General features: G+C 43.7%; 4 protein-coding genes across 4 annotated transcripts; 2 read left to right on the plus strand and 2 right to left on the minus strand.

Moving 5' to 3' along the window:
* The first annotated feature begins 3,307 nt into the window (after positions 1-3,307).
* On the plus strand, positions 3,308-4,608 carry LOC120447646. The gene is made up of 3 exons (XM_039629157.1): positions 3,308-3,433; positions 3,520-4,308; positions 4,387-4,608. Exons 1-3 carry the CDS (start codon positions 3,431-3,433, stop codon positions 4,606-4,608), a joined length of 1,014 nt encoding a protein of 337 aa, XP_039485091.1. The 5' UTR covers positions 3,308-3,430.
* A 1,383-nt stretch (positions 4,609-5,991) lies between these two features.
* On the plus strand, positions 5,992-7,566 carry LOC120447648 (extensin). Its single transcript, XM_039629158.1, has 2 exons — positions 5,992-6,015; positions 6,181-7,566. The coding sequence occupies exons 1-2, from the start codon at positions 5,992-5,994 to the stop codon at positions 7,564-7,566; spliced, it is 1,410 nt and encodes a 469-aa protein (XP_039485092.1).
* A 1,211-nt stretch (positions 7,567-8,777) lies between these two features.
* On the minus strand, positions 8,778-14,369 carry LOC120449746 (extensin-3). Its single transcript, XM_039632379.1, has 4 exons — positions 14,231-14,369; positions 14,052-14,145; positions 10,995-11,057; positions 8,778-10,937 (listed from the first exon to the last, which is right to left on the minus strand). Exons 2-4 carry the CDS (start codon positions 14,058-14,060, stop codon positions 9,027-9,029), a joined length of 1,983 nt encoding a protein of 660 aa, XP_039488313.1. The 5' UTR covers positions 14,061-14,145; positions 14,231-14,369; the 3' UTR covers positions 8,778-9,026.
* Positions 14,370-21,430: 7,061 nt separating this feature from the next.
* On the minus strand, positions 21,431-21,883 carry LOC120450202 (pupal cuticle protein Edg-91). Its single transcript, XM_039633070.1, has 2 exons — positions 21,631-21,883; positions 21,431-21,498 (listed from the first exon to the last, which is right to left on the minus strand). The coding sequence occupies exons 1-2, from the start codon at positions 21,881-21,883 to the stop codon at positions 21,431-21,433; spliced, it is 321 nt and encodes a 106-aa protein (XP_039489004.1).

The following is a 21,883-nucleotide window of genomic DNA, read 5'->3' on the forward strand; positions in this document are numbered from 1 at the left end:
ATCTTGCCAAATCTTCGGCTGCCACGCGTTTCCATTATTTATTGGCCCCAAGCCGAGTGATAGAAGTGTGCGGAGTTTTTTTCTTTATCTTTCTTGCTGCCCTGTTGCTTGGCGTTGATTTTTGTATCTTTATATTTTAGCCTTTTTCGGCTTTGATATGTTTTTTTTGGAGCTCTGGAGATGCGCTGCATGACGGTGGTGGCACTTTCTAGTCGCCGGCTTCGGTCGAGTGGGGCGATTTTGGAACGGGTTTCCAGAATGATTTATCATATATTTTAGTTAAACGAAAAAAGAGCATCACAGGCTGAAAAAACGTTAAGTTTGTCATAAAAGACTAAAACGTGTACTTGGCTAGTGAGTATTAAGGCCTTTTTAAACAGACAGTCTTTTACTCTGTAAAAAAAGCAGCAGACAATTCATGATTCAGAAAATTTAGCTGGATAGCAACAACAAGTCTTATTAAATTTTAAAGGAATTGTACTATTTAGAAAAAAAACATTACCTCGGAGTTTATTTCGCAGTTTTGACAATACTCCGATTTTCTTACCAAATGCAAGCTATCAAATATAAATACACAAGAGTTTTAAGAATATTTAAAAATACATTTTATATAACTACAGTTTGTTATAAGGAATCCTCCCCAGTTAGGGTATCTTAAAAACTAAGTTAACTAGCGCGTGTGACTATGCCGGCCAAAAGACAAAGACTAAGACAAAGGAAAGGCTGCAGCCACGAGAAAGAAGTGGCCGCCTGTTAAGCTCACAGATATGGCAAAAATCGAATGGCCATAATATTAATTAGAATAGAATTTGCATTCATTAAGCCAGCGCCAAGTGGTCTTTGGTTTTTGTTAGACAGAGCGACGCGACCTGTGGGATTATGCAAAGGCAGTCTGAATCTGGTATATACAGCGCTTTGGAAACTCCATTTGGGGAGACCGATCGAGCGTCCCCATCCATTAACCATTATACATTATCCGATAACACAATCAGTGGGACGGAGATCTCCTTTCGCCAATCCGCTCTCCTGCCCGTATTATTTTTGTGGGTTACGCTAATTCGATGCCCACGCTTACTTATTAAGCCGGGCTGACAATTTAAGTGTTGTCTGTGGCCGCTGCGGTGGGGTTTTGTTCCCTTCTACGGGACGACTGTGTTGGGACCCCGAAACTGCCATTCACTAATTTGCATATTTCTCTATTTTTTCGGCATTAGCAGCGATGCCGAAATGGAACTCTTAAGTGTGCGGACCGGCTCACCGAACTACAGATGGATAACAATAATAAGCAGATGGGGCAATGGTGGTGATCTATTGACTATTGGCAGTTTGACATCAGTTAGAACATCTATGGGCAACTGGACCATAGTCAAAATAGAAATACATACATACATATGTATGTATGTAGAATATGCTAGATAGAACTAGCTATGTTGACAGTGAATAAAATGTAAATTGGCAAAGCCATAAATTCAGCTCGTTAATACTCGCAGTTTTTGACTATTTTTAAGTGCTGCACACACACAGGAAATGAAATGATTTATCTCCGGCGTACAATGGCAAGCCAAACTAGAATCGTAAGGCTCTAAACCTTTATGCATTTGGAAATAGGAAAACTGATATTGTTGCTATTTGATACCGACCAACCTCTTTATGGCCCTCGCGTTAATTGGCCAAACTGGTGCTATTAAGGCCCGTCTTCTGAGATTGGTGGCGATTGGTGGCGCGTGACAACCATCCATCACCGGCGCGATCCCCACAAAAAACACCTCCAACCCGTCATAAACTTCGGGCAACCCCATAGATCATGGCCTTGACTTTCGCAGCTGTACTTTGACCCGACTTGTATAGCGATTTTTCGATGAATCGATTGACGGTTTATTAGTCATCGTTTATCCTCGACTATACGGAACCGATTAGTTCCTAGCACTAACAAGCCTTGCTTCATGGCTATTTTTTTTGCTTCGATGTTGCAACTACAACGAATTGTGGCCAAATAAAACATGAACTCCCCCTCTCCAAAGTTTAATCATTAATCATTAGCTGAAGAGTAGCTGCAGTCTATGGTTCACTTTTGCTCTTAACAAATTGATTGGCTTGAATTGATGGCCTGCCTTCCTCTTTTAATATCTTTGATTAAATAATTTAATACCGTTTTATCAACTGGAGCGCGCGTTTAAATTTAAACTAACTCATAAATAAGCCAAAATAAATCTACCGGTGCAAACAACTTTACTTGATTTATTCAAACATCCCATGCATGTCCATGTTTAATTTTCGAAACAATTGGTGAGAGGTTTTTGAACAGAAGTGACACAAAAATCAGTTGCAGATCAAATGACACATCTGGTTGGTATAGAAAAATGCTTAAATTGGAATTAAGTGTGCTGTGGGCTGTCAACCAAATTGGTCGATAAATAATTGTAAGAAAACATGTTTTTAAAAGTAATATGCCCTTAAGAAACATAAAATATTGTTCCAAATATGTACATATGTCGATGTTGATGTCATATAACATAAACCAATATTATACGATTTTTTAAACTTAGTAATTGATAAGCGCGCATCCGCATAAGGCAGATTATTCTAAGAACTCACAATGGGATCTGCTGAAGATCTCTTCATTCAACATCCGGCATTCTGTTTACAAACTTGAACAATTCGTACGCATCGGGCATAATTATATCATATTTCCAAAATTGAATGGCTCGCTTGGTCAGTTCCTATTTGTTGATTAATGAACGGCGAACGACATCGCCACAAAGAGAAGCGGCTGCGATCGAAATAATCGAATTTTTGAGTGGCGATTCGGAAATCTATTGAAGTGAGCGAATTGGATTGAAACATATAACTCATCATTTGAATTTAAAACGGCGGCTTGAATGAAACAAGGCAGGCGGAGCGAACACAAAGAGGTGTAAACAAGACGAGAGAGCCAAGTTAATACATATCATATTGTATATATACATATAATATACATATATATTTCAATGTGAGTATGTTTGAGCGCTCGACTTGTCCAAAACTTTGATGTCCATCAAATCTTTTGCATATGATTAAATAAAACAATTAAGAGAATCCGTGCGAACGATTTTGGCCATTAAACATTTTTTTTAGCCATCAACTGCTCTCGAGCTTGAGCTTGTGCGAATGTAAGCGTCGCAGTCGCCGTCAATCGTGTTGGCCAAGCTGCGTTTGAGCCGCAAAAGAGCGTCTTAGAACCCGTAGTCCAACAAAACCAAAGACGAACTCGTGCGAATTTACAGACGCGTGCGCTGGCAGCGACGTCTTTTTGGGCAGAGGCGCAAAAAAAAACGCCAGCTCTGTAATGGCCAGCGAAGAGCGGAGAATCTGTATAAATACCAAAAGGTTCTGCGTATTCCTCATTAGAGTTTCGGTTTTACTGCTGTGAACAAGCAACTCATCGGACAATATGGTAGGATTCGACACTTAAGGCATCGTAGCCATCGGAACACCACTAAAGGACTAAACTAAACAAACTTCCCCAACCGTTTCTTGCAGAAACTCTTCCTGGTCGCCTTTGCCGTGATCGCAGCTGTGGCTGCCGATGTCAGCCACCTGCCCTCCAACGAGTACCTGCCTCCCGTCCAGGAGCAGCAGATCATCGCCGCTCCCAGCAACGAGTATCTGCCTCCCGCGGAGGCCGAGGCTGCCCCTGCCCACGAGCTGGCTGATGATGGCTACCGTTACAAGACCCACAAGCGTGTGGTGATTCGTCGTCACCGTCGTGATGTGAACGAGCTGTCCAACGAGTACTTGCCTCCCTTCCAGGCTGAAGCTCCCTCCAACGAGTACCTGGCTCCCGTTGCTCCTGAGACCGACTTGGCCGATGATGGCTACCGTTACAAGACCCACAAGCGTGTGGTGATTCGTCGTCACCGTCGTGATGTGAACGAGCTGTCCAACGAGTACTTGCCTCCCTTCCAGGCTGAAGCTCCCTCCAACGAGTACCTGGCTCCCGTTGCTCCTGAGACCGACTTGGCCGATGATGGCTACCGTTACAAGACCAACAAGCGCGTGGTGTTCCGCCGTCACCGTCGTGACGTGAACGAGCTGTCCAACGAGTACTTGCCCCCTGTCCAGGCTGTTGCTCCCACCAACGAGTACCTTGCTCCCGTTGCTCCTGAGACCGACTTGGCCGATGATGGCTACCGTTACAAGACCAACAAGCGCGTGGTGTTCCGCCGTCACCGTCGTGACGTGAACGAGCTGTCCAACGAGTACTTGCCCCCTGTCCAGGCTGTTGCTCCCACCAACGAGTACCTGCCCCCAGTGTCCGCCCCCGTCCAGGTTGCTGCCCCAGCTCCCGCTCCAGTTCAGATCGCCGCCCCTGTCCAGCTGGCCGCCCCCGCTCCCGTCGTGGTTGAGGCTGAGCCCGCTCATGAGCTGGCCGATGACGGTTACCGTTACAAGACCCACCGTCGCGTTGTCTACCGCCGCCACCGCCGTGACGTCAACGAGCTGTCCAACGAGTACTTGCCTCCTTCCAACGAGTACCTGGCTCCCGCTGAGGCTGTTTCTGAGACCATCCTGGGTGATGATGGATACCGCTACAAGACCCACAAGCGTGTTGTGTTCCGCCGTCACTAAATCATCCGATAAAGGCTTCACTAGGTGATCGATTTGTGCTCATTTTGGAGTGCAGACCCTACTATTAGAATACCTCCTTTTCATTCAAATAAAATATTACGATAACAAATTAATCATTTCAAGCGCCTTTTTAGTTTTATAATGTTGGGTGTACAACATTTAATTTATCTATTTAAAAGATTTTAAATGGAGTATATATTTCTAAAACATATAAATCCTTGGGTCGATATTCAACGAATAAAAAAAACTGAAGAAGTTTATAACATTTTGCCTTTCTATTACCTGTGATGATTCACCAATGTAAGAAAAGAAGATAAGTGTTAGAAGATATTCAAAATTTCATTATCTAATTATATACATTAGAACGTAATGTTTGCCAAACAATATACACTTGACACATACTCTAATTTTAATCTATTTATGCCAAAGTTTCCGCAAACTCATCTTGAATAAAAAGTTCAATACTGCTTGACGCTTTTAAACCGCTTACCTACAAAAGTATGGGGTATGTTAACTTTCTTGGGTGGAGTGTCATCTTAATAGTGTCGTTATTCGCCCAATAATTTGTATATGACCTAGAAGTTTATAATAATTTAGGAAATTTTATTATAAAGCAACACTATTGTTATTAGAATGTTAATTTAAAATGATAGTAATTCTTTGATTTTCAAAATATTTGCATTTTAATATTGGAAGGGGCAACACGCTTTCAGCACAATCTAGTTCGAGAAATGGAATTAATAACCTCGTTTTATTAATGTTTTCCTTTGAATTGTGCTTTATAAAAAAGGAAATTTTTCCAAAAGTGTATTCAGTTCATTTTGTTCAGGTTTTCTTTCAGGCGGTGACATACAATCGATTTCGGCAGTCAATTCTATTATTTCGGCATTGAGATCGTGATTTATTTCCGCAACTTGATTGCTTTTTCGGCAGTCATTTCGCTTTTTTACCAACTGTTTTTGGCCTTTTCTCCGCTCCGCTATCGAACATCTGCTTTTATTACCCGAAGTGAGAGAACCCGATTGGTTGTACCAGTTGATTAAGCCACAATATAATTATCGACAATTAAGCAAATTGAGTTGGGGTGGATTAGTATCGAAATCGGCACGCGTTTGGCCTGGGAGAAATTGGCGAGTGCGGATGAGGGAACAATGGAACCTGATCTTGGCCACTAAGTATTAATGAAATATATTAAAAGTATTAAGTGGCCGTTTGGCTATTTTGGTGGTTAGGCCGGGGGAGAAAGGGGGACCCGCAAATCGTGGCTCATGATTTCGCTGGAGTTGAGCAGATCGCGAAACCCGCCACAAACCTGCTTGCAAAACTATAATGGATATGTTTTGGCGGTGTCACCAAATACAAATTCATAAATTAAATAGTCAAATGCAAATTTCCCGCCGCAGGCCGGTGATTAGAATCATATAAATAAGCCGCAGAACATGGTCTAAGGCATCACTTCCACTTGCACTCTCCGTTCAACTGGACAGCCGAGCACCTAGCAAAATGGTACTAACCAGGAACGGTGCACCCATCAGGATAATCAGCTAATATGTGCCACTTCTTCCATTGCAGAAATTCTTCTTGTTCTGCGCCTTCATCGCCGCCGTGGCCGCCGATGTCAGCCACCTGCCATCCAGCCAGTACCTGCCCCCCAGCCATGGTGTGGCCTCGGCTCCCGTGGCTTCCTACGCCGCTCCTGCCCCCAGCTACAGCGTAGAGGCCTCGGCTCCAGTTGCCTCCTACTCCGCTCCCGTTGAGTCCAGCTACTCCGCTGCTGCTTCTGCTCCAGCGGTGTCTTATGCTGCTCCAGCTGTGTCCTACGCCGCTCCTGCCCAGAGCTACTCTGCTCCTGCTGCCACCTACACCGCCGCTGCTTCTGCCCCAGCTGTGTCCTACGCCGCTCCTGCCCAGAGCTACTCTGCTCCCGCTGCCACCTACACCGCCGCTGCTTCTGCCCCAGCTGTGTCCTATGCCGCTCCTGCCCAGAGCTACTCTGCTCCCGCTGCCACCTACACCGCCGCTGCTTCTGCCCCAGCTGTGTCCTACGCCGCTCCTGCCCAGAGCTACTCTGCTCCTGCTGCCACCTACACCGCTGCTGCATCCGCCCCAGCTGTGTCCTACGCCGCTCCCGCTGAGTCCTACGAGACCGCTGCCTCTGAGCCCGCCCACACCTTCTCGGCCAACGATGGATACCGCTACAAGACCCAGAGGCGCGTCGTCCTCCGCCGTCATCGTCGTGGTGTGCCTTCCAACGACTACCTGCCCCCCTTCCAGGGAGCCGCTTCTGCCCCATCCAGTGAGTACCTGCCCCCAGCAGCTTCCGCCCCCGCTCCCGTCTACCAGCCCGCCCCAGCTGCCTCTGCCCCAGCTGTGTCCTATGCCGCACCTGCTGCCGAGCCCGTTGAGAGCTACGAAACCGCTGCTTCTGCTCCTGCCCACTCCTTCTCCTCCAACGATGGATACCGCTACAAGACCCACAAGCGTGTGGTGCTCCGCCGTCACCGTCGTGATGTGAGCCACCTGCCCTCCAACGATTACCTGCCCCCAGCAGCCTCTGCCCCCGAACCAGTGTACTCCGCCCCCGCTCAGAGCTACTCTGCTCCCGCTGCCACCTACACCGCTGCTGCCTCCGCCCCAGCTGTGTCCTACGCCGCTCCTGCCCAGAGCTACTCCGCACCTGCTGCCACCTACAGCGCTGCTGCTTCTGCCCCAGCTGCCTCCTACGCTGCTCCCGCTCAGAGCTACTCTGCTCCCGAGTTCTACACCGGCGCCGCTTCCGCCCCAGCTGCCTCCTACTCCGCCCCAGCTGCTTCCTACTCCGCCCCAGCTGCTTCCTACTCCGCCCCCGCTGAGAGCTACGAGACCGCCGCCTCTGAGCCCGCCCACTCCTTCTCCGCCAACGATGGATACCGCTACAAGACCCAGCGTCGCCGCGTCCTCCGCCGTCACCGTTACTAGAGGCTCCAACGAACCCCCAGCGAACCGAGCCAAATCCTGCTATTTGACTCACTGGTTTCACCTGGGAAACGAAATTAAGAAAGTCATAAATAATAAAAATATTGAAAAATACTCCCACTGCCTTATTACCTAATCGACTAACAGGAAACCCCAATTCACGGGAGCTCTCTTATTTGCCTAACAATAATATTGCATAATAGAGTAAGATGCTTAGGCCATTAAAGCCATTCGATATTAGGCATTAATACCTGTCGTCAAGCGGAGACGATCGAGCAGCTGAAAAAAACTAGTTCAGTTCGAGATGCGGAAACTCGTTTAATGATCCGAAATTAATTTTTTGTTCAGCAAGTGCATTGTCGTCCGAAGCTTCAAGTTCAAAGTCAACAATAAGTTAATAAGAGCAAACTTTTTGGCCTTTATGTGTATGTTGTATACTTACGGGCTGAAGTGATGGAATTATTTTTCTTTTTGTCTTTGAGCTTTTAGTAAGGCTAAGGAACAGTCCTAAGAAAGTCTCTTGTAGCAGTCTTCATTCAAATCATTTCATTTTATTATGGTCCCATTTTGTAACATATTATTATTCTTTATATTTTAAATTTAATTACGAACTCAACGAGGTGTGCCATTTTTGGAACAATATTTCGCATGTTCTGATCAAAATACTGATATTTGGAACCGCAAAAGCACAGAAAAACGATTTTCGGCAAAAATCATCATCAAAAATTGGAAAAAAATTTTAAAAAATTAAATTTTTTTTTGTAAACACAGTTCGATTGGAAATTTAATTACGAACTCAACGAGGTATGCCATTCCATATTTGGACCAATATTTCGAATGTTTTGATCAAAATACTGATATTTGAAATCGCAAAAAGACAGAAAAACGATTTTCGTCCAAAAATTTGTTTGTAAACACAGATTGGTTGGAAATATAACGACGTAAAATCCAAAGTGGGGCTTTGGTTATTACTATTGTTATTTGTAAGGTCTTTGAGTAAAATTATTATAATTTTTTGTGGGCCAATTGTATTATACTTTCCGGCAGGCGAGCACTGTGAACTGAGAAGTCTAAAAGTATGTGAGTATACCTGATTAAAACCATAATCATTTTGAATAAGCTTCTCTTGCTCTAACTTTATCTTGCTAATATCTATTTAGTGTCTTACCCTCTGACCCATTGAAGGAAAACAGCAAAAACATAACATTCACATTGTCGTTTTTAATTCGGCAGCATTGCGTAATCGTTAAAACATAAGTTTAAAAAACATATTTTAATGACTAAGTTCGATTGGAGATTCCGCGGGCAAGATCCCCGGTACATCATTAATGATAGTTATTAAATAAAATATTACAGTAGACTACAATTATTCAATTTCGTACGTTCCTAAGGATCACTATGCGCACACAGAGGCAATTGTGTCATTTAATCAATGATGAGTGGCCGATCGCGGAATGAGTTATTCAAAAGTCGAAAGCGATCGCCGGCTTCGGGTATGAATAGCCCGCGGACTTGGGGGCGGGTGGGGGAAATGGAATGACTGGCTTGGGGTAGTCGTAGCCCTGCTTCACCTGCGGGGGTGGCAGGTACTTGGGAGTGGGCGGGCTGGTTGGCACAGCGGGGGGAAGGTACTTTTGCGGGGGATTCGTGGGTGGTGGGAAGGGAATTGCGGGCTTGGGATAGTCGTAGCCATGCTTCACCTGAGGTGGAGGCAGGTACTTGGATGTGGGTGGAGGTGGTGGTGGTGCTTGAGTTGTGGTCACAGGTGGCAAGTACTTCTGTGGTGGGGCAGTGGGTGGTGGGAATGGAATGGCGGGCTTGGGATAGTCGTAACCCTGCTTCACCTGCACCGGGGGCAAGTACTTGGGCGTTGGTGGGTTCGTAGGGGGCAGATATTTTGGCACTGGTGGTGAAGTTGGAATAACTGGTGGCGGCAGGTACTTCGGCGTTGGATTAGTGGGTGGTGGGAATGGAACGGCAGGTTTTGGGTAATCATAGCCCGACTTAGGTTGTGGGGGTGGCAGATACTTGGGCTGCGGTGGGTTCGTTGGCTTTGGAGGTGGCAAGTACTTGGGCTGTGGTGGAGTCGTGGGCACAACGGGTGGCAAGTATTTCTGTGGTGGATTTGTTGGTGGTGGGAATGGAATGACTGGTTTTGGGTAATCATAGCCCGACTTGGGCTGTGGGGGAGGCAGATACTTGGGCTGTGGTGGATTAGTTGGCTTTGGAGGTGGCAAGTACTTGGGCTGTGGTGGAGTCGTGGGCACAACAGGTGGCAGATATTTCTGTGGTGGGTTAGTGGGAGGTGGGAAAGGAACGGCGGGTTTTGGGTAATCGTAACCTTGCTTCACTTGTGGGGGAGGAAGGTATTTAACAGTAGGTGGTGGAGGAGGTGCTTTAGTGGTGGTAACAGGTGGCAAATATTTCTGGGGTGGAGCAGTGGGTGGTGGGAATGGAATAGCGGGCTTGGGATAGTCGTAGCCCTGTTTCACCTGAGGGGGTGGCAGGTACTTGGGTGGTGGTGGTGGTGGTGGTGCTTGCGTTGTAGTTACAGGAGGCAAGTACTTCTGTGGAGGAGCAGTGGGTGGTGGGAATGGAATGGCTGGTTTGGGATAGTCATATCCTTGCTTCTTTGGTGGTGGTGGAATGTAGGCAGGTGTAGGTGGGGGAATGTATTTTGGCACAGGAGGGCTGGTGGGCACAACGGGAGGCAGGTATTTCTGTGGTGGGTTCGTGGGTGGTGGGAATGGAATGGCTGGCTTAGGATAATCGTATCCCTGCTTGACCTGAGGTGGGGGCAGGTACTTCTTAGTCGGCGGTGGTGGTGGAGGTGGAGCCGGAGTAGTGGTCACCGGTGGCAGATACTTCTGTGGCGGAGCCGTAGGTGGTGGGAATGGAATGGCGGGCTTGGGATAGTCGTATCCCTGTTTCACTTGCGGAGGTGGCGCTTGAGTTGTGGTTACAGGTGGCAAGTACTTTTGTGGTGGAGCAGTTGGTGGTGGGAAAGGAACTGCTGGCTTGGGGTAATCGTATCCTTGCTTTGGCTGGGGGAAGGGAACCGATGGTGTGGGATAGTCGTATCCCTTAACCGGTGGTGAAGTCACCCTTATCTGTGGGGGCTGCGTTGGTGGCGGGAAGGGAACCGCTGGCTTGGGATAGGAGTACCCACTGACCAGCTTGGGTTCCTGCGGAATGATCTGCTGCACTGGCGGCGTGTACTTGGGCTGTGCTGGCGGGAAGGGAACGGCTGGCTTTGGGTAGGAGTAGCCACTGGGCTCCACAACCTTCGGGAGGGGTGGTGGGAATGGAATTTCCGGCTGCGGATACGAATACCCATCGGTGAAGGACACCTTCGGCTTAGGATAGTCATAGCCCTGCAAAGGATTCAATTAGTTAAGTAAGCTTACATTACTGAGATATCATCGACTTACCTGGGCCGCAGTAAAGTAGCTCTGGCTTAGAGCGATCAAAGCCAGGCTAAGCACGCGAATATGCTGCAAAAATAAATAAAAAAATATAAATATAATTTAGTGTTGAAAACAGTAATGATCTTAAGCCAAGTCTATGACATTTATATTTAGCCGGTGTGACTGACAATATCTACGTGGGCCTCGACCGTTTATGGTTATTTTCCGTGCTGTCAGAGCATCGAAAATTTCCGCATATAATTAAGGCTCGCGAATTTGGCAAATGGCCATTGTCAGCTTTTGACACCATCGATCTTTGGCTAAGAATTCAACACTGCGCTCACAATCCAATTAGGTCACGTTCAACTAAGGCTCTCCACGCACATTAATGATTAACAAGTCGAAAGCCAAACTAAACGCATTTTTGCGCGCTAATTGCCCATGCGTTGATTGATTATTGGCAGGGGCGGTATAAACCGGGCCTACACCAAGCCCGCATGTGGTTGCATTTAACAAATAACAAAAAAATAGATAAATAAAAACTGGTAGCTGCCGCGGGCATCACTCAGAGTCAAGGTCGTAGCATCTGCCACATTGGCCATTAGTTTATCGAACCGATCTGGACCGCCTAGAAATGTTCTAAATACCAGGCCTGTGTGAATAACCTCGTGGAGAGTCAGACAAAAACACTGGCACTTGATGGCAGAGTCACGCCGACCGGTTCGATAAACCCGAAAAGATGCTCAAATTAAATTAGATGGAAATCCCTCCACTCACTCTGATTTATGTAAATACGAAACTAGCAATTTGGCGTGCGCTAATTAAGCCATAGATAAGAAACTTTGAGAGAGGCAGTGAAAACCTTTATCTGCTGTGCAAAAACCATCTTTGAAACCCGGAATTCCATTTCTCAAATTAAAACACATAAATTTGCCCAAAATAAAACTAAAAAATAAACTTAAACGGCTTCTACGAGTGCGCTTCAAGTCAAAGTCGTTAAACACTGGCCATTAAAACAAAAAACCTTAATTGAATCAAGACAATAGCAGCAAAAAACTCAACAAAAAAAACTTGTTATATAAAAATGGAACAAAAGTCGCGTCAAACCGAACGATCATCTCAATCAAATGGATATAGTTTAAGTCATCCCACGCAATGTTCTTATGGATTTATGATTATGTTTCTTATTTTTTCTTAACCTCTTTGATAAATTGTTATGGAAAAATGCCACTTGTGAGATACTCAAGCGGCTTGTCAGCTGTCGGGCCTTAAATTCTAGCGGATTTGCCAATCTTCTTTCAACTTGTGGCATGAATAGCTGGCACCTCAAGAAACTAGTTCTAACCCCCGTATAATTTGGCTTTCTGTTGCGTTATTAGTTGACAACTCGCGTTGATATGTGTATGTCCATTAAAGACAGAACCCAATTAAGTTATGGGTTGAAATGTATTTTTTTAATGGCAGTGACGCACACAGTTGTCGCATAGCATGAATAATGCTCTCGATGTTTCTATTTGTTAATATTCACTTTAGAATAATCCCAAAGATGGCAACCAACGATTTCTGCTTATCCAAAATGAACATGGCTCAGCCGAATTAAGATATACATATCCGTTTTCCTGTTGACCTTAATTGAGGATTTCACCATACCGATCTACAAGCTCGTAATTAAAGCACCCATTACAAAATACCTGTCCGAATGTGCGGCGTCATCTCGGGTGGCATAATTCTGTTTGGCTTGAATAGTTGAAGTTTTTAGGAGTGTGTAAAGTGGGTGAGGTCTACTGCTCGAGGTGCGCCCGCCGCTGGAACTTTTTTTACACACAGAATCTGAATCTGTTTCGATCATGTCGAGTCATTTTCCTAGGCCCTGACTCCAAACAAACAGTGAAAAAACACCCAAATCTTAGACAATTCGGGTGACAATTGCCGCGAAACGGGGGGCGTTAATTGTCACAATTGAGGCGTGTGAAGTCACATCATAAAACCAAAGCCAGCACATCTATTTATATGTGGTGTGACGACCTTGGTGAAAATCAGTTTGGCGCTCGGTGTTAATTGCTGTTGCCTAACACTGGTTCTGGGCACCCATTGACTCATTCAAGCCTATTCAGCAGCCAGGGCTTATTGCCAAATTCCGTGGCCCGTTTAGCCGCTCTTGAAATGGCCAAGAACACGCGCATGCGTGAAGAGCAACTCAGCGCTGGGCGGATTGAAACGGTCGGTTATGAGCACTTCCGGTCGCAACTCCGGAGTCGCCCTCGAGTGAGTCAGTCATTGGCAGCGAACTCGGTTTGGGAGCCGGTGGAATCACCCAATGCAGTTACCATTGCCGCAGGTCAGCACAGTAAGAAATTTCCAGCTGCCTTGTGAAATTCATGAATCAAAATGGTTGCGAAGTACGGCAAACGGGAATTTGGCTATAAATATAACAGACGGCCAACCACATAAATAACTACAAACTATTGCAAAATATTAAAAGATGGTGGGAAATGGTAATTACAAATAACACGTCTTGTCATATAATCAATTTTTCTGAACTCTAATGAACTTATCAAAAAAGAATATTTCAAACTTCTGAATTATGGTTTTGGAAACCATAATGATCCTTTCTCTACGTGTATGTCGCCGTCTTCGCATCTGACTGATGACTGCTGCCAGCTGTTTTCTGTTATTTTATTTGTACTTGTACCGATTTTCTTCAATTGTAGCGCCATTTATGCAAATTTACCATGCGACTCCTCCACTCGGAGCGCGGAGTCGTATCTGTTTCTGTTTCTGTTTTTGTTTCTGTAAGTTTGTTTGTTTTTCGTCGCTGTCGCTTTTTAGAAACTCTTTGGCGTTGGGCAATTTTGTTTGACAGACAACTCATGGGATGCCAGCAGGCCAACTGCCTGCAAGCTGCAAGCTGCAGATCTGCTGCACTCTGCTGCGGAGTGCAGCATGCAAACTGCACCTCAAAAAAGTGTGAATATTTCTGGGATCCATTGCCGATTCTAGCCGCCACAATGTTACGATTATGGCCTGATTGTTCGCACATTTCGGTGCACTCGTTTCGCACTGCAACACCAGCACACTCACCATCTTCATTCTCGAGTCGTGATGCAACAACGCGTTTTGCGATTCAATAGCAGATCAGTTCAGTTCAGATTAACAGCACCACTTGCGTCAGCACCTAAAATATATTTACGAACATCACTTATTTACATCCAAAAAGTTCTATATAGAAGTCACTCTGTTTATGGCAAACAGCTACCCACTTGTAAAGAACGCAAAATTGCCGCGGTTAAAGGCGGCACAGAAAATCGCTACTAAAACGCCAATAAAACGCGCGCGTTTCGCTAGCGGCCGAGTGCGCGAGACGAAGCGATCTCGAGCAAATTTGAAGTTCAAATAACAAAAACTGCGCCGACGCCCGGCGTATTTATAAGACTCTGCTGCCGAAGACGCCCGATCGAATCGCTCGGCAGTCGCCACGCATGCGCAGTGCAGCCGCGCCGATTGAATCCAGGTGGGACGGGTCTGCGGACAAGAAGACTGCCGCCACCTGTGGGGTATTTCGTGCGTGCTCACAATAAGCCGTCTTTGGGGTGCTAATCGATTTCATAGCTCCTCCTCCGGAATTAAAGGTGTTTGCCTAAGCCATTGCGTTACAAACTGCAGAAGTAGCCACGAAAATTGGCCTACAAATTGCCATCATTATGCGCCAAAAATAGCAATGGAACGACCTTGAGCATAAGCAGTGCTTGGGCGGAGAGAAAATTTAATTTGAATAAAAGAAAAAAAACGGAAATAAATAAAATCTTTGTAGGAAAAGGAAATGAAAGTCATGAAATATAAAAAAAAGCAAGAAGGAGTGGAAAATTTGAGAACTTTGAATGTATTTCTGAACCCTAGAAAATCTGTTATAAATAATATTATACAAAAACTACAAAAATATCTCAAATAAAATCATAATTGATTATAAAATTGCTTACTCATAAATTTTCAAGTTTACATATTTAACCACACTGATCTCATTTAATAGCTCTCCACCAAAAAAAACCTTTTCATGACTTCCGAAAATCGGACGCAAGCGTGCCAAAATATTGGATACCATTTTGCCTTGCAGTTTGGCTACCGTTTGAAGTGAGCTGAGATGCGATGACCTTGATTGATTTTATATCGATCGCAGTGCAAAAAGAACACCCAAAATCTAAAGTTGAAGTTGTTTTGATTTGCTTTTATTTGGGCTATTGAATGACCTTAGATGGCAGTTGGCTTGAATGACGGGAAACAGAACCCCAGCGGAGTGGAAGTAGAAGTGGAGCTGGCCAAAAGTGTGAAAAGCGATCAGATAGCTTCGGTTCTTTTTCATCAATCAAGCGGAACTGCACCCTTTTACTATCTGGGAGGGGGGAGCTGAGGGGGCAAAGCCTTGTTCATGCCGCATTTAATGGCTTATTAATGTTGATTTTCGTACTAATCCTTTGCCTGACAAATTAGACAATCGATCAAGCAACGGTTTCCATTGTTGATTCCATTAAATTAAGCTCTAATCATCTAAACAACAAAAAAGAAGGAAAAAAAACCCTGCAAGCGAAACAAAGCCACAAAAAGATGCTGGTCTATGTTCACGGCTCGTCGAACAAATAGAAATTCAATTATTAATAACAATCATAAATCGAACGAAAAACCGGAAGATACCCGTACAAGATGCGTTGTCTTTTACAGCAAGCATTTGATTCGACTCAAGTATTTCAACTTTCAAAACTATGAAACATAACGAAATGCCATTAGCAACTTGAACTGAAATCGTTTATTGCCAGCCGATAGTTAAAAACCAGAGAGCTAGATCAGAGATGATCGACGGCTGCCACAGATGAGTCGCATTTCAGCCGGAGTTCTATTTGCGTGGCTAACTGGAAATTCTATTCGCCTAAGCGGCTTAGCACTAAAACTAAAAGCTTCTAAAAACTACTTAGCATTCCCACAAATGCGAAGCAAATCACTCAAGAATTTTAAGCTATAGATTGCAAGCTTTCTGATTCTCTACAATTTGGAAGTCACATAATAAATAAATATTAACCAGGATTAACACTGCAACTAGGATGTGGCTAGAACCTGATTAAAATTCCTTGTATTCAGCTCATAAATAATATAAGCCACCTGAAGTTTTTATGCATTTCGCTGGGACAATTTCGCCCATGGCATACAAATGATTCGTCAGCAGCGTCAACCGCAAGGTAAACGCTCATAAAACCAACAACCAACAATAATAATCAGCAGGTGATTCAGACCCAATGGTTTTCACCAAAAACAAATCCGCCAACAGTTCATTAAACCTCTGGGCGCTTTACCTCATGTTCAAATCGAACTGATACAAAATATTCACAAATAAATAATCAAATATGACAAATGAAAGTAAAACTCGAGACGGCGCATTCTGTCATACCCTTTTAATTTAGGTGATGGGTTTGGCTATTAATAAAATCCAGAAGGTAAATGACACAAACACGCGCTAATTAAATTTAAGCTAGATTTATTAAAAGATTCAAACAATGTGTGTTATAAAATACATAACGTTTACTACTTGTATAAATCGAACTGCTACAAATTATTCGCAAATCAATTTGCACTCATCAGTGACTAATTAAAGCAAAACTTCTACAGACACTGCTTCAAATACTCTTTAAAATTTATTTTGCAAAATTTAAAAAGATGAAAAAACTTGCAGAATGACTATTTAATGTCACTTGAATATTTACCAGTTTAACTGAGTTTCATTTTAACGCATAAATTATAACATAACTGCCCAACAAAATAAAAATGTGAAAGAAGTATTTTAATTTTTAAAAATTTAAGAAAAGTTTGAAACTTTAGATCACGATTCCTGTAGAAGTTTACATACCCCACTCGGTAAGTGAACCACCTACAAAGGCCCATTCATCAATATCCAATTACGCGAGTGACAATGGATCCAATCGATGTAATGAATTTAAGTGACAAATTTATAACAACTTTCGGAGCGATTAGCTGAAAATGGGGAGGCAGATGGGGGAGGTGCTGGCACTGTGAGATGGATGGGGCGTCGGTTCGTTTTCATTAAGCACATTTTTTCGGTCATAAAGCCAACGTCGGTGAGCAACCGAAGTGAAACCGACGACCATAACAAGTTCAGCTTAATTGCAACCTACACACCGAGAGATCGGGGCAGCAGCGAACATCTGAACAGATTTTTTGCACTCTCGTCTCAAGGTCGCTGCGGCATCCGACGGCTGAGAACCAGAATACCCGCTTAATGGCCGGCACATGAAGCGGAATCCCAAGCTGATCCTGTTACAAAGGAGGAAGTGACTGGAGAACGGGTTCTGGTGCGTTCGATCGGACCAGAATATGACCTTAGTGGCACAGGATTTCGACTTTCTAAAACGCTTCGTCGCTTCTTGCTCAAACTTGATCATAATTCATGGCTAGAACCGAGAGATGAGAACTTCCTGTCAGCACTTGTCTGCTAACTTGGCTAATGGAAGCTTTTGACTTAGTTTTTTTGGGCAGAGCGTCGTTTCCGTCGCGGAGACTAGTAGACTAGTTCCCAGTACTAAGCACTTTAATTAAAGCCTAAAATGGCTTAGCAAATCGAAGCGAAACAATTGCCATAAATATCTATGGCTCAACAGGCGTTCATAAATCACTTTCAGCCATTGAACGCACCCACAACGAATAAATACTTGGTTGGGTGTTGCTTGTATCTTGGAATTTTGTGTTTTATTTTTTTTTTGGCAAGACAAGACAAGCGTTCTTTGGCGCAAATGTTGCGGAAGTTAACAGCTAATTAAAGAGCTTGACTGGAAATTAAATAACGAGCAGTCTCCAAAGCCTAGAAGTTCTCTTTATTCAGTCTAGTTTCTGGTCTGTTGCATTTGGAGCGGATTTTTCGGTGTGTCGCTCTGCCACAACTGATCGCCCTTGCCTCTTGCCAAGTCGAGCATGCCACACACATTAAGATACACCCTGCTGTGCTCTATTCACCTACGCAAAGATCAGATTGGGCAAGGTCAAAGTCGAAAGACTTTAATACCATTGGTATGCAAAATGCTTACCATTACAATCCGACCAACTCGCCTCGACTCTTAACCACAAAAACCGCGCCAGCAGCTGCCGCAGAAACGATAAGAAAACGAGGGGAAAACAAGTTTTGCCGCAAGTTCAATGGCCAATTTTGAGGGCCAAATCCAGGATGCCAGTGCAGCAAAAATTCAAAAACTGATGTAGGGGAAAGACATCTGAAATAAATGTTAACTTTCAACTGATTGTGAAATGCATAGATTAAAATAAAATTATTTTTCAGCTCATTAAATTTTTCATGAATACGAGTAATATTTTCCAGTGTATAATTTGAAAAGGGTTCAAGTGCGTTTAAGCCGCAGCGTCCTTGGTGGCAAGGAAGAATCGAATACTGGCCCGGGACTGCCACAACATTGCGGATGGGGATTGTTGTTCGACCTGAAATGATACGTGCTTGACATGTTAATTCCACGAAAGACGAAAGACTTAAGACACGAACCTGTCGCAGCAGGAACTTCTCACAGCGACTGCTGCTGCTGCTGAAGCCAGATTGCGACACCTTTAAGCCGTCTCGCTGACGGGTACGAGGAATTAATGCCATCAGCATATAGATTGATAATTTACTGTACTGAAATTATTATCACATCAAATGCGGACTGCGCTTTGAATGCAGTCGCCAGCATTCCGCTAATGATGATCGCCTTAGCATCTAATTGAGATATAAAGCGACCCACGCATGGAAAACAAGCAGGTACTCGAATACAAATCAAATTATTGATTCGCTTTTTTTTGTAATCACAAAAAAATATGGACAATATACAGTGGCTCAAAAGTAAAATGTATTATAAAGCAATCAATTGGTTTCAATTGGTCATAACATTTTATTGTTTTTTTCTTTTCAGTTCGAAATCAATTTATGACAAAATAATTGTTTTTATTATATTAAAAACTTTTTTAGGATTTTTTATTTTAAGCTATTTTTATTTCGCACCACTGTGCTCTACTTCTTTCAATTTCTGCACTTGAACTCGAGTGTTCGATGCCCAAATTAAATACCACGCAAGATACAATAACGCAGCGAACGTTTTTCAATGAATTTCAATACTTACTTTTTCAATTAATGAAAGTAATAAATAGAAGAAAAATGTCAACGAAACGCAAACAGCTTTGGGTAAAATTAACTAAAACAAACAAACAATTAGCCAAATCATCAGCCTGATATTTTTGGCCTATTGCCAAGTGATTTATGAATCCAGTAAGCGAAATGATCTAGAGAAACCCATTGGCAAAGTCCGGTAACTGTGAGAAAGTGCAATGAATGTCGGTGCTAGCGTCAGCTGACTTAATTTATTTAGCCACAAAGAGCAGAAGCTAACCAGACAAAAGTCTCCCAGCTCTAATTAAAACAAGTTTCTTTTATCTATTTTGGCAACATTTTTTAAGTGAGTCATTTCAGCCTGATGAATAAATAATAATCATATTTGAGCAATATTTTGAGCTAAGTCACGCTTCAGATCAACAATGAAATGCTAAACGATCTTTTAATAACCAATTTAACGCTATTATTGTCTACAGATATATCTGGCCATCAAAACGTGAATACAAATCAAAGAAAATCGATGAGACGTTCTTGGTTTTGACGTTTGTAAGCCACGAAGAAAAGTGTCAATGCAGCGGTCAATTGGAGAGTTCCTTTTCTCGGCTACCGATTGACCTTAGATTAACCGACCAAAATTTATGCTTAAGTTCCTCTTGGAAATCAAACGATTATTGTCGCACCATCGTCGCCGTCTGCCGGCCGTTAATCTTATATGTCCATTGTCCGTCGCTTCCGTGACCTTTCGGACTTGATGTCTGACTTCCAATATCCGATTGTTGCCTGTCAAAATCCGATCAAGACAAATAGTCTTGGGCAGCACCGTTCAGCGCGCTTGTTTGGAGAACCTGAGACACTTGGCTTACACAATGCTCGCTCGTCTTAAGCGATTCTACGATTCCACTCATAAATAACGCATACGCCGTGTGGCACAACAGGAGTCAAATAACCGAAGTTTAGTTGTACTTTTTTGCCGTTTATTGCCAGACATTTACGGCCAACGTCCGCCCAAGTTCTTGCCAATTTGTACAGTTAATTTGCTTCTGAAATAAAACCGCAATTAATTAGATTAGGCCAGCGATATGGAGTCAATGTTTGTTTGGCTCCATTTGAATTGCAAATTTGCTGGGCGCTTCATGAGTTTTTTACGATGGCATAAAATAACGAGCTAAGAGTAAAACAAGAGAGAACGCTATAGTCGAGTTTCCCGACTATCTGATACCCGTTACTCAGCTAGTGTAAGTGCGAAGGACAGTTTTTGGCGGTTTGTGGGCGTTAGAGTGGGCGTGGCCAAAAGTTTTTTGGCAAATAGATAGAAATTTACAAGACTAATACAAAAATGAAAAAATATCAAAACATTTTTCAAAAGTGTGGGCGTGGCAGCTTTGGGCGGTTTGTGGGCGTTAGAGTGGGCGTGGCCAAAAGTTTTTTAGCAAATAGATAGAAATTTACAAGACTAATACAAATATGACAAAATATCAAAACATTTTTCAAAAGTGTGGGCGTGGCAGCTTTGGGCGGTTTGTGGGCGTTAGAGTGGGCGTGGCAAAAAGTTTTTTTGCAAATCGATAGAAATTTACAAGACCAATACAAAAATGAAAAAATATTAAAACATTTTTCAAAAATGTGGGCGTGGCAGTTTTGGGCGGTTTGTGGGCGTTAGAGTGGGCGTGGCAACCTGAATCGACAAACTTGCGCTGCGTCTATGTCCCTGGAGTCTGTATACTTAATCTCAACTTTCTAGCTTTTGTAGTTCCTGAGATCTCGACGTTCATACGGACAGACGGACAGACGGACAGACGGACAGACGGACAGACAGACGGACGGACAGACGGACATGGCCAGATCGACTCGGCTACTGATCCTGATCAAGAATATATATACTTTATATGGTCGGAAACGCTTCCTTCTGCCTGTTACATACTTTTCAACGAATCTAGTATACCCTTTTACTCTACGAGTAACGGGTATAATTAAAACAATCAACAGTAGCCATCAAACACGCAGGCATTAATTTATATAAAGTATAACATTTATTCATGTAATATTTAGTTGGTTGTACTCTTTTTTTTTTTTGTGATTTTATGCTTTATTGAAGCAATTATCCTCGCACAAGGGGCAGTGCAGTTAATCTGGTCGCTATGCGGTCAAGAACGCATCGTCTGGCTATTGAGGCTAGTGCTGGCTATTAACGCTATCTTTGTCCGCTTCTATTACTAACTCTACTATTTTTTCTAGTGCTGGTAGATGTCTGGTGCTGATAGAGTTCTACTGAGGCTGAAAATGTATTTATATCTGGATGGGTTGGGAAACCTTCCTAGTAGTAGTGTCCATAGTGTCCATGGTGATGATGCAATCCGTAGTAACCTCCATAGTAGGGATAACCTGCAAGTAAGTTCACAGATTATATCCAGTCCTTTTAAGATATATCACTAATTTTTCCGATTACATATTAATTTTACACAGCACTGTTTCTTTGAGGAAAGTATTTTCCCTCGTTTCTTCTTTTAATCTTACCAATGCCGTAGTAACTGCCGCTGTAATGTGGCCAATATCCGCCGTAGTAGCCACCCAAGTAGGGCGATGAGTAGTATCCGTATCCAAAGGATGCAGCTCCCTCCAGATCCTTCTCCTCAGCCTCCACATTCACCTCCTGATCGCCGCCCTCCTCCCGACCCTCCTGTGGGCGTGGCAGAGCATCAGAACCCGCAAAGAACATGGCCAAAAGGCAGAGGGCGAGCAGCAGGCAAACGATTCTGGCTTGAAACAT

This window comes from Drosophila santomea, chromosome 3L, assembly GCF_016746245.2.
Source record: "Drosophila santomea strain STO CAGO 1482 chromosome 3L, Prin_Dsan_1.1, whole genome shotgun sequence".
Lineage (NCBI taxonomy): Eukaryota > Metazoa > Arthropoda > Insecta > Diptera > Drosophilidae > Drosophila > Drosophila santomea.